General features: G+C 44.0%; 1 protein-coding gene across 1 annotated transcript in view; it reads right to left on the reverse strand.

Moving 5' to 3' along the window:
- Positions 1-15271, reverse strand: part of LOC126151703 (Down syndrome cell adhesion molecule-like protein 1 homolog) — a 193027-nt gene that overhangs the window by 129317 nt on the left and 48439 nt on the right. Inside the window, exon 6 of the mRNA XM_049915962.1 lies at positions 600-739. Within this exon, the coding sequence (XP_049771919.1) occupies positions 600-739 (140 nt within the window). The remainder of the gene's footprint in view (positions 1-599; positions 740-15271) is intronic.

Genomic DNA, 15271 nt, shown 5'->3' on the forward strand with positions numbered 1-15271 from the left:
CCAATGAAGCGTTAGATACAGTAAGACGGAAAAAATCGATAGCGCTCGAGACTGGTAATCGCTCAATCGCTGGTTTAAGCCTAATTTCGGTTTACACGTCTTCTTGTTTTTAATTACATATCGCACAAAAAATCCAGTTGTGAATGCAAATAATAATTCTTAATTAATGTTTTATAAAAGGTAGTTAATAAGGGTTCATTTAATTCCCTACCTCCAACGCCCCACCCCCACGCCTTACCGCGCCTTCCTCCAAACTTTCTCTCTCTCTCTCTCTCTCTGTCTCTCTGTGTGTGTGTGTGTGTGTGTGTGTGTGTGTGTGTGTGTGTGTGTTTGTGAGAGAGAGAGAGTTCACGTAATTACACACACACACACACACACACACACACACACACACACACACACACACACAAAGAGAGAGAGAGAGAGAGAGTGTGTGTTCATGTAATTATACACACACACACACACACACACACACACACAAAGAGAGAGAGAGAGAGAGAGAGAGAGAGAGAGAGAGAGAGAGAGAGAGAGTGTTCATGTAATTACTACTATTTATATAATTACAATATCTAAGAACAAGTATTTTAAACATTACATACCAAACCAAATCCATCGAGCGATCTAATGTAGACTTTGTACTTTGTCAGTCTTCCATTGGGATATTTTGGTGGCCTCCATGAAATCAGGATCGTTTGTGAATCCATAACAAGCGCTTTGATGTCAGCTGGTTCTCCTGGAACTGCAAAAAAGGATTTTGAGTCAGGTTTCATCATGAAGCTGAAAGTGAAGACAAGACGAAAATTTATGTGTAGCCTGGTATACAAAATAATTGAAAAAAGTATTACAAATTTTTCAGTGTACCTTTTTTCGAAGTGTGAGAAATAAACATTGGCAACGAATGTAATGTTATCAGGAATATCTGTCAGTCCAGTATACCGGGTGGTTATAATTAAAGTGTAGCTGCTCAGAGAGGTTCAGTGTGGGCTTTAATTATCATATGTCAGCGAAAATTGTTAGACATGCTAATGCGTTAGTGTGGAACCGATTCACGCCGGGGGAAAAGTTTCCAATTTTGAACACCAGATGTCTGACTGGCGCTGTGAATGTATTAAAGACGTATAGAGACGTTTCCATATGTAATGGACTAGGAACGGAACGTGGACGGAAAAGATCAAACACGTGAGAAAGGCATAACGTAGATTTTATTATTAACCGACGCTTACACAATTTCTCAGTATGTGCACCGGAGACATCGACGAGGTGCTGCATCTGTAAAAGGACAAACTCAACAGCTGCTTGCAGCAAATCCGATGGAATCTCAGCAACGTATTTCTGTATATTGGTCTTCAGATTAGGCGGGAACTGAACGTTTCCCTGGTGAACGCGTTCAGTTAGAGCCAAAAGTCAGATGGTTTCAGATCAGAAGATCATGTAGGATATGTACCTACACTACCTCTGGAGATAACACGTTCGTGGAGCATGACAGTAAGCAGATATTTCACTGGGCGAGTGACTCCGTATTGCATACAAACAATGGTTTTCACACATTGCGCTCTTCCAAAGCAGGAGTCACATGCTGTACAAGGAAGTCTCGATAATGTACAGACGTCACGGTACACGTGACAGGCCCTGTGTATGTATTCTCTTCAAAGAAGGACTGACCGAGAATAAACGTGCTGATGAATTCATACCACACAGTCACATACTGCGAGTACAACAGCTCTTCATGCACAACAAGCGGTTTAACAGTACACCATATTTGTCCAGTTCTGGGTGTTCACTGCACCATGTAGTGTGAAACGTGCCTTGTCACTCCGTAGAATATTGCCTGGCCACATGTCATCAACTTCGGGCCTTGCCAGAAATCGAATAGCAGTCCGCCTCCTTAGCTGATGATTAGCGCCGTACGGTAAAGTTCTCAGCAATGTTGCCGAACGGTGGTCCAACGCACGCAAATTCCAAGTTCTCAACGGAGTGAGACAATTAAAGGTCGATTTGCACAAGCATGTACCGTCATACATCAGCGTATGTGGATACCGAGGTATCGTTATATACGACGGCCAGCCGAGGACGTGCGCGGCGTGCAACTCTCCCGGCCACGTCCGCGCTGAGTGTTTACAGCGGCGAGTGGCGCAGCTGCCGGCTGGCGAGGCGCCGCGACCGCCGGCTATGACTGCGCTGCCAGCGACTTACGCCACGGCTGCCCGCGGCCAAGTCCTGACCCCAAGCCCTGATGTGAACACGGAGAACCATCCACCCCGAGAAGAAGCCCCGACTGCCACTACTGACACAACAGAAGCTAGACCACCCGAACCTACGGAAATCGTGACAGCTGTAACGGTTTCAACACAACCGACACCGAAAGATATTGGGAGCCACAGCAAATTCTCCGAATCCTCCGCCGTTGAGAATGACATGCAAAAACCATCCCGGAATGAGCAATCTCATAGTGAACCGGTTTCTCTATTGACACCATCATCCACCAAGAGCACGGTCGACAATTTGGCTCGAAACACCACCCGCTTAGAAGATGTGAAGCATGCTGAGGAAGACAACATCAGACAGCAGCCGGTGAAACCTAAACGGCAAACACGCAAACAGAGCCCCGAAGAGATTCAAGAACTGGAAAAAAAGCTCTCCCGTACCAAAAAAATTCTCAAAACAGGTCGAAGCGGAAAGCAAGGCGTGGCAGACATCGGAAAACCAGACATCCCCAACCCGAATGAGGACGTACAGATGAACATCGCCCCTCCAATTGAAGAACCAATGGACACTGTTGACCGCTGTGGACCTGATACGGGGACAGCATGGTCTGACGACACTGAATGCGCTTAGTTGGACTACCGAATGAAGCAGGCGTATAAAATCGCTACGCTCAATGTAAACAGAATAGTTTCGGAAGTAAAGTTACAATCTGTGAAGGACTACTTATATGCCGCCGACATTGACGTAGCGATGTTACAAGAGGTAGTTACGACCAAAATAGCGGATGTGTACGGATATGAGGCGATCTTAAACATAGGCAATGAATGTGGAACGGGAATATTGTTCAAACACGGCATACCATGTACAGCAAAAGCAATTCTTGAATCTGGACGAGGCATCACTGCACAACTATATGATCTGCTTCTTGTTAATATATATGCTCCCTCTGGATCCAGCGGAAAACGAGCAAGGGGAAACCTGTTCCGGGACGAAATTGTCCCATTAATAACGTATCCTCGACTGCACATAATTTTGGGTGGAGATTTTAACTGCGTATTGCGTCCAGAAGATCAAGTCCCGAACTTCAACTTTTGTGAGGAGCTGTTGATGTTAACTAACGGACTAGACATGATAGATGCTTGGTGCCATCTTCGCCCGCACACCCGAGGATACACGTACGTATCCAGTACTTCGGCAGGCAGACTAGACAGGCTGTATGTAACGAAAGGTTTTATCCATAATGTAACTGACTGCGAAATTTGGCCTCTTAACTTCTCGGATCACTGCGCATTTCACATAACAGCGCTGCACACTAAACAAAAAACATTCCTGGGAAGGGGAGTTTGGCAGCTAAACGTGTCTCTTTTGGAGGATGCAGTACTGAAACAGGAGATCCATGATACATGGCAGCGTTGTCTACGGACGCAATCCAGATATACAACACGCATCATGTGGTGGTTACAGTCTGCGAAACCACAGATAAAAAAATGCATCGCACGATATGGTCGCATGAAAGCGTACTGGCGAAAACGCACCTTGGAGTATCACTTTCTTTGCCTCCGTGAACTATATGATGATCCCATGGGAATAGTAGCAAACAGCTCTCGAATAAAACGCACTAAAGCAAGAATAACGGCGCTGGTACGACAATCACTGGAGGGGAAAAAAGTTCGATCACGTCCTCCGATTGAACTGACGCAGGAGAATACGTCCGTATATCACATGATACGGGAAGCCAAGCGAGGTAAACAAAAGTTAATCCACACTCTCAGTGATGAACAGGGGAACGAATACAATCAACAAGTCACCGTGAAAAACTACGTGGTGCAACATTATACAGATTTTTACGCCGCGTCGGCGACTGATGCGACTACAAGTGAGCCGCTTTTATCCAACATTCAATCCACGGTCCATCCGACTGACAACGCCGACCTTGTAGCCCACATCACAGAGGAAGAAGTATGTGCCGTAATCAAAGATTCGCCCACAAAGAAATCTGCTGGTTCAGATGGCCTACCCATAGAATTTTATGCTTGTTTTTGGCACATCATAGGACCGGAATTCACCAAAATATGCAATGAATTATTGGGAGACGTGCAGATGCCATCTCAGTTTACCGAAGGACTGCTTGTCCTGATTCCCAAAAAACCACGTAGCACTACGCTGAAGGATTTTCGACCACTAACACTGCTCAATTCCGACTATAAAATCTTCACCCGACTCATCAATTGTAGACTGAAGACGGTACTGCCGAAAGTACTTGGCCCTTATCAAATGAGTGCTGTCCCAGGGCGATCAATGTCGAATGCATTATGTGAGTATAGGGACATAGTATATTTGTCGTGGATATGTAAGTGCAATGTTGGTCTCATGTTTTTAGACTTCGATAAGGCTTTTGACCGCATCAGCCACCACTTTCTACTAACTGTCATGCAACGGATGGGATTCAGTGCTCATTTTATTCAGATCATACGCAAATGTATAGTCGGAACTTCCTCTCGAATCAAAATTAGCCGGCCGAAGTGGCCGTGCGGTTAAAGGCGCTGCAGTCTGGAACCGCAAGACCGCTACGGTCGCAGGTTCGAATCCTGCCTCGGGCATGGATGTTTGTGATGTCCTTAGGTTAGTTAGGTTTAACTAGTTCTAAGTTCTAGGGGACTAATGACCTCAGCAGTTGAGTCCCATAGTGCTCAGAGCCATTTGAACCATTTTTTGAATCAAAATTAATGGTCAGCTAAGTTCACCAGTCCCGATCAAGCAATCAGTGAGACAAGGCTGCCCCCTTTCTATGGCACTATACGCAATCGCCTAGAACCGTTACTGTTAACCCTGCATCACAGGTTACAAGGTCTACAGGTGTTGGGTACAAAAACCGTGTGTCACGCTTATGCTGATGACATCAGTGTAGTAGTTAACACGCACTCAGAAATGGAAGTCGTTCAACAAATAATCCACGCTTACACCACTTCTTCTGGAGCCAAACTCAATGAACACAAATCGAAAATTTTACCTGTCGGACCCCATATGGAGACATTTCAAAGAACATGGCTATAAAGGACAGAGAAGACGAACCACTTAGGTATGATTCTAATGGCAAACCCAAGAGAGATGACGGTAGCCAACTGGGACCATAAACTAAATACATTCAGGGCTACTCTCCGTGAACACAAAACCAGAACGCTCAATCGGATACAGAGAGCTCTCTTGATTAACAGCTATGCGCTAAGCAAAATATATCACATCGCAGCAGTGTTACCAGTCCCCCAGGATACAGCGCAAAAGCTTTTAGCTGCAGCGTATTGGTTCATATGGAGCGGAAACATCTTTAAAGTCACCATGCCAACCATTGTGTTAACCCGCGCTGCTGGTGGTTTGGGCGTCAAAGACATCAAGAAACAATGCATTGCCGTATATATGGACCGAATCCGCAAAATACTGGAGACACCCCACCCGACAATTACGAAAACGTTATTCAACAGTTTAGCCCCAATGAGCAAAAAGGCCCCAGTCGATGTTGGTCGCATCAGCTCTCAACTCGATCACGTCCGGACTTACTACCTGGAAATGAGCCATATTCAAGATACTTCACAGCTGCTTAACGCCAGAAGGACTTATTACCACCTCACGAGACACCATAGGCAAAACCCAATGGAAGCGAAATATCCAGCGGTCAACTGGAGTAACGTCTGGAAAAACATTAACAATCCCATCCTCCACTCCAAAGTAGTGTCCACATGGTATGACATAGTAAACGAGAAGGTCCCCACAGGTGAAAAGCTGCACAATATCCAAATGAAGCACAGTCCGTACTGCGATCATTGCCATACTGTAGATACCTTGGCACACATTCTCATTTGCCGAGACCAATACCACATATGGAACTGGACTAGGAAAAAACTCGCAATAATTACTAGAACTACAGACTCTGCTATAACACTTAAAGATGTACTTCAACCAGAATGGCATTTCTTTCCTGCAACAAAGCACAATAGCTACACTTGGATCATCGGCCAGTTTGCATATTTTGCAGTTACGAATACGCATATGAGTATAGACGAGTACATACAGTATATAATGGACGAGCACCACAACCTTAAAACGAGTCGAAAATACAAAGTTTTGTTTCAAAATTTCTTACTTCATACTTTGCCATAATGAAGCGGCAATTTTGGTTGATGCACAACACTACAGCGAGTCGATACTAATTTTGCTTCATTATAATTAAGTTGGCATTTATTTATTTATTCATTTTTGTAGTATGGCAATCAAAGTGTCTCAGGAAAACTAATTATGCCAGAAGCTGTAACATAAACGAAATCAGAAGTGCTTGCTTGATTTCGTGTTCTTCTGTTTTACGGGTACTGGACAGTTTGTCACGGAAAGACGATTTATTCAGTTTCTTTATATAGATTAAAAAAAAAAGAGTAGGTTAAGATAGGGTGAAAGCGGCGGTGGCAACAGATTTTTTTTTATGTTAGATAGGATTTTGTGGGTGATAAGGTGTATAGGAGCCAACGCCTGAAGTGGAAGAGGTCAGGAAAAAAAAAGAAGTGGTAATGTGAGTAAATATCACTGACTGTGAACTAAAAAAAAATAAAAAAAAGTGGTCTAGGGAAAAAAAAGATGGTAGAGCACTTGCCCGCGAAAGGCAATAAAAACAAAACAAAAAAAAAAGTTGGTAGAGCACTTGCCCGCGAAAGGCAAAGGTCCAAAAAAAAACAAACAAAAAAGGGGTTTGCGCGTCTGACTGCCATGCAGCAGGCCCGGGTTCGATTCCCAGCTGGGTCGGAGAGTTTCTTCACTAGGGAACTGGGTACTGTGTTGTTATCATCATTTCATCATTATCGACATGCAAGTCGTCCAACGTGCCGTCAACTGAAAAAAAAAAACCATGCAACTCGGCGACCGAACATCTCTAAGTGGGAACCCCAAGCCATCAGAGGCATACAATCATTTCATTTCGCCGAATAGAAAATTCAGAACGTTGCTGCGGATCGTGTGGTATCAGTTGCTGCACCGTCTGGTTCTTGTGCAGGTACGAGTGTAAACTTGACCGCAAAACTTTCCGTACTGTCGACCACTGGATGGACAATTCTCATGATACTTTACGAGCATTAGCGCTACCCAGGGCACAGCATGACTTCTTCTAGGATAGGACGCCATCCCCTTCCGGATGCCACACCAAGATCATCCGTGTTTTCTAATCTCTTTGTCGTCTTCTTTAAACGATTTAATGACATCGGGCCTCTCCCAAGACCGTTTAGTCAGTGGTACTCTCTCAATGCAGCACTGCAATTGCTGCCGTTCACACAAAACAGGTTCACGATAGCTACACCCTTTATTCGCGTTATGGATTGTCAGAATGACAGTGTGGATGTCATACCATGACAGAAACTGTGTACAGCGCCAGATTTGCGCCTCGTAGCAAAAACTGGAAATAAACTTTTTCCAGCGAAAATCGGTTCTGAATTAACGAATTAGCTTATCTACCAAGTTTCGCTGTCATACAATAATTATAGCCCACACTGGATCTCCGTGATTAGTTGTATTTTATTTACAACCATTCAATAATTGTTGCGTTGCGTTTAGGAGATTTCATATATGTGTGTGTCGCTCTATCAATTCAACTAAATTTTTCGATAAAATAGATGTTGAACCAATGGTTACTTTTCCATATTTCTATTCAAATAATCGTTAACTAAATGAACTACATTATTTTGAAACCTTAAGTACTTAATTAGAACATTTGGAATTACTGCACAAAACTTCAAAATGGGCTATCTGACCAAAAAGTGAAGCACCCAGAGGTATTGGTCGTATGCCAATGTGACTCTGTAGACGTGCACACCATCGGCGGTTATGTAAGTGATTAGAGTTAGTAATTCCCTATGACAGGTAGAGCAGATGCCAGAGTGCATTAGTGTCGTTCCTATATATAATAAGGGGCATGAACTCCGTCAGCTGTTGAGTGATTACTGTGAAGGTAACAGAGATGCCGTATACTAGTATGAGAAAGCGTTATCAGCAACAGACAGAGTTTGCATGAGACCTCTTTGTGTGTCTCCATTTCGCTGGAAGGCTGAACCTTGCAACATCCAGATTTGTGGTACATTCAGATGTGGCAGTGGTCTGGTGTTGGACTGCATGGGATCTTGAGGGTAGACATAAGGTTCCGGTTGACCACGGCTGACCACCACAACGGAGGATCGCCGTATTCTGTCCCAGGCACACTATAACACCTTGATATCTCTGTCTGCCATCAGAGAACAAATAATAGAGCTCCTGCAAAATTCTGTGTCATCCCACACTATAGATGGGTGACTAACAGCAACCCGACTATTCAATTACCGTCCCGTGAATAGGCTGCTGTTAACACCACAACGCAAGTGGCTTCGTATTGTGTGGTGCCGTCATCGGAAAGCAAGAACTACTGAGTGATGGCGTCGCATTGGGTTCGGCGGCTCATCGTGGTTCTGCACTACACTGGATGGCTGGATGACGTGAGGAGAAGTCCCTTTCTTCCCGTGTTTTGGAGAGGTACCGCAGATTTAATCCAATTTTGTTTTCTTTTATTTTAGGGCTCAATAAAAACTAGGGCCTTTACTCCTGACGTTATGGTGTGGAAGTTCCTAGATAACAGAACGCAGCATGTCATTCTCAATGGAGAGAAGTCTCCTGAAGTAAGAGTGATTTCAGGTGTGCCGCAGGGGAGTGTCGTAGGACCGTTGCTATTCACAATATACATAAATGACCTTGTGGATGACATCGGAAGTTCACTGAGGCTTTTTGCAGATGATGCTGTGGTGTTTCGAGAGGTTGTAACAATGGAAAATTGTACTGAAATGCAGGAGGATCTGCAGCGAATTGACGCATGGTGCAGGGAATGGCAATTGAATCTCAATGTAGACAAGTGTAATGTGCTGCGAATACATAGAAAGATAGATCCCTTATCATTTAGCTACAGTATAGGAGGTCAGCAACTGGAAGCAGTTAATTCCATAAATTATCTGGGAGTACGCATTAGGAGTGATTTAAAATGGAATGGTCATATAAAGTTGATCGTCGGTAAAGCAGATGCCAGACTGAGATTCACTGGACGAATCCTAAGGAAATGCAATCCGAAAACAAAGGAAGTAGGTTGCAGTACGCTTGTTCGCCCAGTGCTTGAATACTGCTCAGCAGTGTGGGATCCGTACCAGATAGGTTGATAGAAGAGAGAGAGAAGATCCAACGGAGAGCAGGGTGCTTCGTTACAGGATCATTTAGTAATCGTGAAAGCGTTACGGAGATGATAGATAAACTCCAGTGAAAGACTCTGCAGGAGAGACGCTCAGTAGCTCGGTACGGGCTTTTGTTGAAGTTTCGAGAACATACCTTCACCGAAGAGTCAATCAGTATATTGCCCCCTCCTACGTATATCTCGCGAAGAGACCATGAGGATAAAATCAGAGAGATTAGAGCCCACACAGAGGCCTACCGACAATCCTTTCCACGAACAATTCGAGACTGGAATAGAAGAGAGAACCGATAGAGGTACTCAAGGTACCCTCCGCCACACACCGTCAGGTGGCTTGCGGAGTATGGATGTAGATGTAGATGTAGAAGGCATCGGATATGACATCAGGTAATAGTTGATAATGACTGAGGGAACTTTGACGATGCAGCGATCCGTCACCGACGTCCTGCGTCCTTACATGTTAAGTCTGAAACGAAAGTACCGTGGTGACATTTTTCAACAGGACAATGCTTGTCTACACATGATGCGTCTCGCTATGAACTGTGTGCCTGATGCTGAGGTACATCCTGGCCGTTTTTCAACAGGACACATGATATATGTACCGCTATGAACTGTGTGCATGATGCTGAGGTACTCCCGTGACCACTGAAATCACCACATCTGTCCCAGACAGAACATTCGTGGGATCTGATATGACGTCAACTCCATCCTAATGCCAGTATGAAGGGTATCAAGGGCTAATGATTGGGGTCAGCTTGCCTCAGGAGAAGCTACAACAGCTTTGTGACATCCTTCCCAACCGAATCAGAGCATGCTTCCAGGCCACAGGGGATGCAACATAATGATAAGTTGACTCATAACAGCCAAGTTCATTGTAAATTTAACTCGATTTTGTAATCATTAAAATAACATCAAGTAGCTTCTCAGCCCCTAAGGTTTCCTTTAGTTTCTTCCTGCCATTCAGGGTGCTTCTTTTTTTTCAGACAGAATAACTACAAACATCCCTTTTAGGGAGAAGCAGTAAATATTGAAAATTACTTTAATAACACAATCAATATATTTTGTAGATCAGTTTTGCTCTTAAATATTCATTTGTATTCATTATTTTTATCGCCAGAACAAATTAAACAGATATGCTTTATAGAACAGTTTTGCCTGAGAGCCCATGGCACGAAGGAGCTCATGGGAAGCATATACACTACTGACCATTTAAATTGCTACACCACGAAGATGACGTGCTACAAACGTGAAATTTAACCGACAGGAAGAAGATGCTGTGATATCCAAATGATTAGCTTTACATAGCATTCAAACAAGGTTTGCGCCGGTGGCGACACCTACAACGTGCTGACATGAGGAAAGTTTCCAACCGACTTCTCAAACACAAACAGCAGTTGACCGGCGTTGCCTGGTGAAACGTTGTTGTGATGCCTCGTGTAAGGAGGAGAAATGAGTACCATCACGTTTCCGACTTTGATAAAGGTCGGATTGTAGCCTATCGCCATTGCGTATCGCGACATTGTTGCTCGCGTTGGTTGAGATCCAATAACTGTTAGCAGAATATGGAATAGGTAGGTTGAGGAGGGTAATATGGAACGACGTGCTGGATCCCAACGACCTCGTATCACTAGCAGTCGAGATGACAGGCACCTTATCCGCATGGCTGTAACGGATCGTGCAGCCACGTTTCGATCCCTGAGTCAACAGATGGGGATGTTTGCAAGACAACAACCATCTGCACGAACAGTTCGACGACGTTGGCAGCAGCATCGACTATCAGCTCGGAGACCATGGCTGCGGTTACTCTTGACGCTGCATCACAGACAGGAGCGCCTGCGATGGTGTACTCAACAACGAACCTGGGTGCACGAATGGCAAAACGTCATTTTTTCGGATGAATCCACGTTCTGTTTACAGCATCATGATGGTCGCATCCGTGTTTGGAGACATCGCGGTGAACGCACATTGGAAGCGTGTATTCGTCATCGCCATACTGGCGTATCACCCGGCGTGATGGTATGGGGTGCCATTGGTTACACGTCTCGGTCACCTCTTGTTCCCACTGACGGCACTTTGAACAGTGGGCGTTACATTTCAGATGTGTTACGACCCGTGGCTGTACCCTTCATTCGATCTGTGCGAAACCCTACATTTCAGCAGGATAATGCACGACCGCATGTTGCAGGTTCTGTACGGGACCATCTGGATACAGAAAATGTTCGAATGCTGCTCTGGCCAACACATTCTCGAGATCTCTCACCAATTGAAAACGTCTGGTCAATGTTGGCCGAGCAACTGGCTCGTCACAATATGCCGGTCGCTACTCTTGACTAACTGTGGTATCGTGTTGAAGCTGCATGGGTGCTGTACCTGTAAACGCCATCCAAGCTCTGTTTCACTCAATGCTCAAGCGTTTCAAGGCCGTTATTACGGTCAGAGGTGGTTGTTCCGGGTACTGATTTCTCAGGATCTATGCACCCAAATTGCGTGAAAATGTAATCACATATCAGTTCTAGTATAATATATTTGTCCAATGAATATCCGTTTATCATCTGCATTTCTTCTTGGTGTAGCAATTTTAATGGCCAGTAGTGTATTAGGTAGGTGCATAAGATTTTAGCGTCTTTCCAGAAGTTAAATAACACAACAGATACACGTAACAGAGACTTTAATAATCAGTAATATATTTTCCTACACTATTTAGTAACCTTCCAACGCTGGAGTAGCTTTTCGATTCCGCAGCTGCAGAAATCACGTGGTTTTGAGGCGAAGAACTCGTCGAGCCATGTTCGGAGCCCATTTTGAGCCGGAAAGGTAGTTCTTAAAGATTGTTTGACCTAGAGCGGAAAAGGGGGAAATCTGAGAGCGCAAGATCAGGTGAACGAGGTGGGTGCATAATTTCTTAGTGCAGACAGTGTTTTTTGTCAGTCTAGCAGAATGCAGGAGAGCGTTATTGCGGAGTAGCATCACTTTACGCAACATTTCTGGTCGTTGTTCTCGGATTGCATCTGCAAGTCGTCTCAGTTGTTGTCAGTAAATGTCAGCAGTGACGGTTACACCTCGGGGAATCAATTCATAGCACACCACACCGCCACTGTTCCACCAGATACGTAACATTAACTATTGTGGATGCACGCAGGTCCTTGTACGGGGAATTTCTGCTTTGTTTTGATTCGAACATTCCTTCCTTTTCCTTTTCCTTGTGTTAGCGTAAACACATTACTTATCATCACTAGTAACGATAAAGGATAGGTATGGACGGTGCTGTTCAGGGGCCAACTGATAATGAGCAAGCCGAGACGAATAAATAAATGGCCACCCACTGATTTCTGTGATTTTGCCTTAGCGCATTCAGTACCCATACACTCGATTTTTGAACCTTTGCCATTGCATGCGAATGTCGCACCATGGTCTAACGGCCACAGTTCATCGCATTTACCAGTTCTCGAGTACATCGACGTGGATCATTGTGAACTAATGCGTTTGAACGATCTTCATCAAACCTTGAAGGTCTTCACGGACATGAAGGGACACTAATGTCAAAACGATCCTGCTTAAAACGAGCAAATCATTTTCTTGCCGTGCTCTATCCAATGATATTATCCCCATTTTCGGCGCACTTGTCTCTGGTTGCCTGCGCTGCTGTCACCCCTCTATTGAACTCAAAAAGAAGAATATGTCCGAATTGTTCAGATTTCTCCACTTGGCAATCCATTTTCTAGAGTGTACATCTCCATTCACTATCACCAAATGACAGTATGACAACATGCAAGTCAAACAGCAACAGTGAACTACAAATAAAGAATGGCAATCGATAAATAAACCCGTAGCAACGGGACATGCCAAACAAAAAAGCTACGAACTTATGCACCAACCTAATATAATGTCGAGAATAGTGCATATGATGTTTTAACTTTGATATACAGATTGCGGTGAGCAGTTTCAAAATACGACCAGTGAATTATATAGAATATTTACTGACATGGATCCCGAAACGGCATTAAACAATGAAGGTCGATCCGCATGACAGCAGAACGTAAGAAGTTACACTATCAATCGGTCATTAATGTACTGTCCTTATCGTCAGTTTATTTCTTTTACATACCGGTTACAGTTTTCGGTGAGAGAAAGGAAGGAAGATCAGAGTTTAACTTCTCGTCGACGATGAGGTCATTAGAGACAGAGCATTAGCTCGGATTGTCGAAGGATGCGGAAGAAAGATCGCAATGGCCTTTCGAAGGAAGCAGCCCTTCATTAGCCTTAAGAGATTCAAGCACGCCACGATAAACGTAAATCTGGCTGGTCAGACGGGGATTTGGACCTACGACATCCCGAGTAAGAAGTCCGCTGCGCCACCTCGTTCGTTTTCAACAAAGCGTTAATTTCGTCCATTCAACTGTTAGTCTGAAAATTGGAACGGTACTCGGATATACAAAAGAGCTTCGGTGTGCGTATAAAATTACGTTCTGCTCTCTGTTTCCTTCATAGCAGGGGTGTCCATCCTGCGGACAGCGGGCCGCCTGAAGTTCAAAGCAAGAACCGAGAAGTGACATCTATAACGCAATCGATAAAAAAGAAAAATAATAATAGAATAATAATAAAATTACATAAAATTCCAAATGTTGAACATTTTCAGTTTGAAACTCGCACCACACGATGCTATTCCCTCATTGGTCCATCCCCTTTTTAACATTGCTCCCCGTGCTATCCTTGAACCACCGGAGTCTCGTTCTTATAACAGGCCAATGCGTCAGACGTGGCGGTTTGTTATGTCACGGCTGCTTCAGCTGCAACTGCGAAACTAGAGACAGAGACGTATAATGAAATTCGTTTTTTGTGATACAAGGGAATTCCGTGTCATTTCTGTTCATATGTGATGAAGAACCTTTTTTCACCGTAGTTCTGATCACTGCAAATCGGTAGAAGAGATCCGGCTATGCCCTGGCTCTTATACCTATAACAGAAGGGCTTATAGGAATAACAGAAGTCGGAAACTCTCATTTGATGCAACACCATTGCATAATACACTAAGGAAATTAGCGCGGATAAGTTTTAAAATGGATAATGCTATGGAAATCATTGTGAAGACTGAATTTTGTGAGAACCAGGGAACTGAATCACCGCCGATTCCGGGAATTCAGCAGGAGTTTGATTACTGTGTATAGTGACATCGTACAGTTTACAGAAGTAAGGCGGCACAGTCGAGGCCAGATATTAAACAGATTTTATAGCATAATTAAAGCAATTAAATCGTTCATGATATCAAAAGCGAAATCTGTGCTAGAAATTGACGATACCAACAGGATGGCACACTTAGCATTTGTGGTAGATTTGACTGTTCGGTTAGATGTCAAACAGGCTTTTTTTGGGGGGGGGGGGAGATTGTCAGCCATATGAGAGTAAAAATTTTAAAACATATTACAAAATTGGACACGGCGGTTAATAAATAAATTGAATGTGTACATTAGAAAAAAACATTTATTCAGTTGAATAATTAAAAATATAGAAGGTGGTTTAGATGATTAATTAAACGAGTGACATGGATGGAGTGGTAAGTGAATGTTTCACAGAAGTTAAAAGACAGAGGGACAGTTGAAAAAGTTAAAAAAAGTAGAAAGACCGATTAAGATAGAGACATAGATTAATGAAGTGAGGGGTGGGCCTGGACTGCCAGAAGAGCGAGTGTCCGGGAACATAACAGCTGAGGTAGTTCGTAAAGGGGAGTTTGTGTGGGCGTATGTTGGAAGGAGGAATTCGGGATAGGGAAAGGACTGCTGTTCCGGACCAATCCTTAGGATGTGGGTGGAGAGGAGTGAAGAGGAAGGGAGC

Source organism: Schistocerca cancellata, chromosome 2 (assembly GCF_023864275.1).
Source record: "Schistocerca cancellata isolate TAMUIC-IGC-003103 chromosome 2, iqSchCanc2.1, whole genome shotgun sequence".
Classification (NCBI taxonomy): domain Eukaryota; kingdom Metazoa; phylum Arthropoda; class Insecta; order Orthoptera; family Acrididae; genus Schistocerca; species Schistocerca cancellata.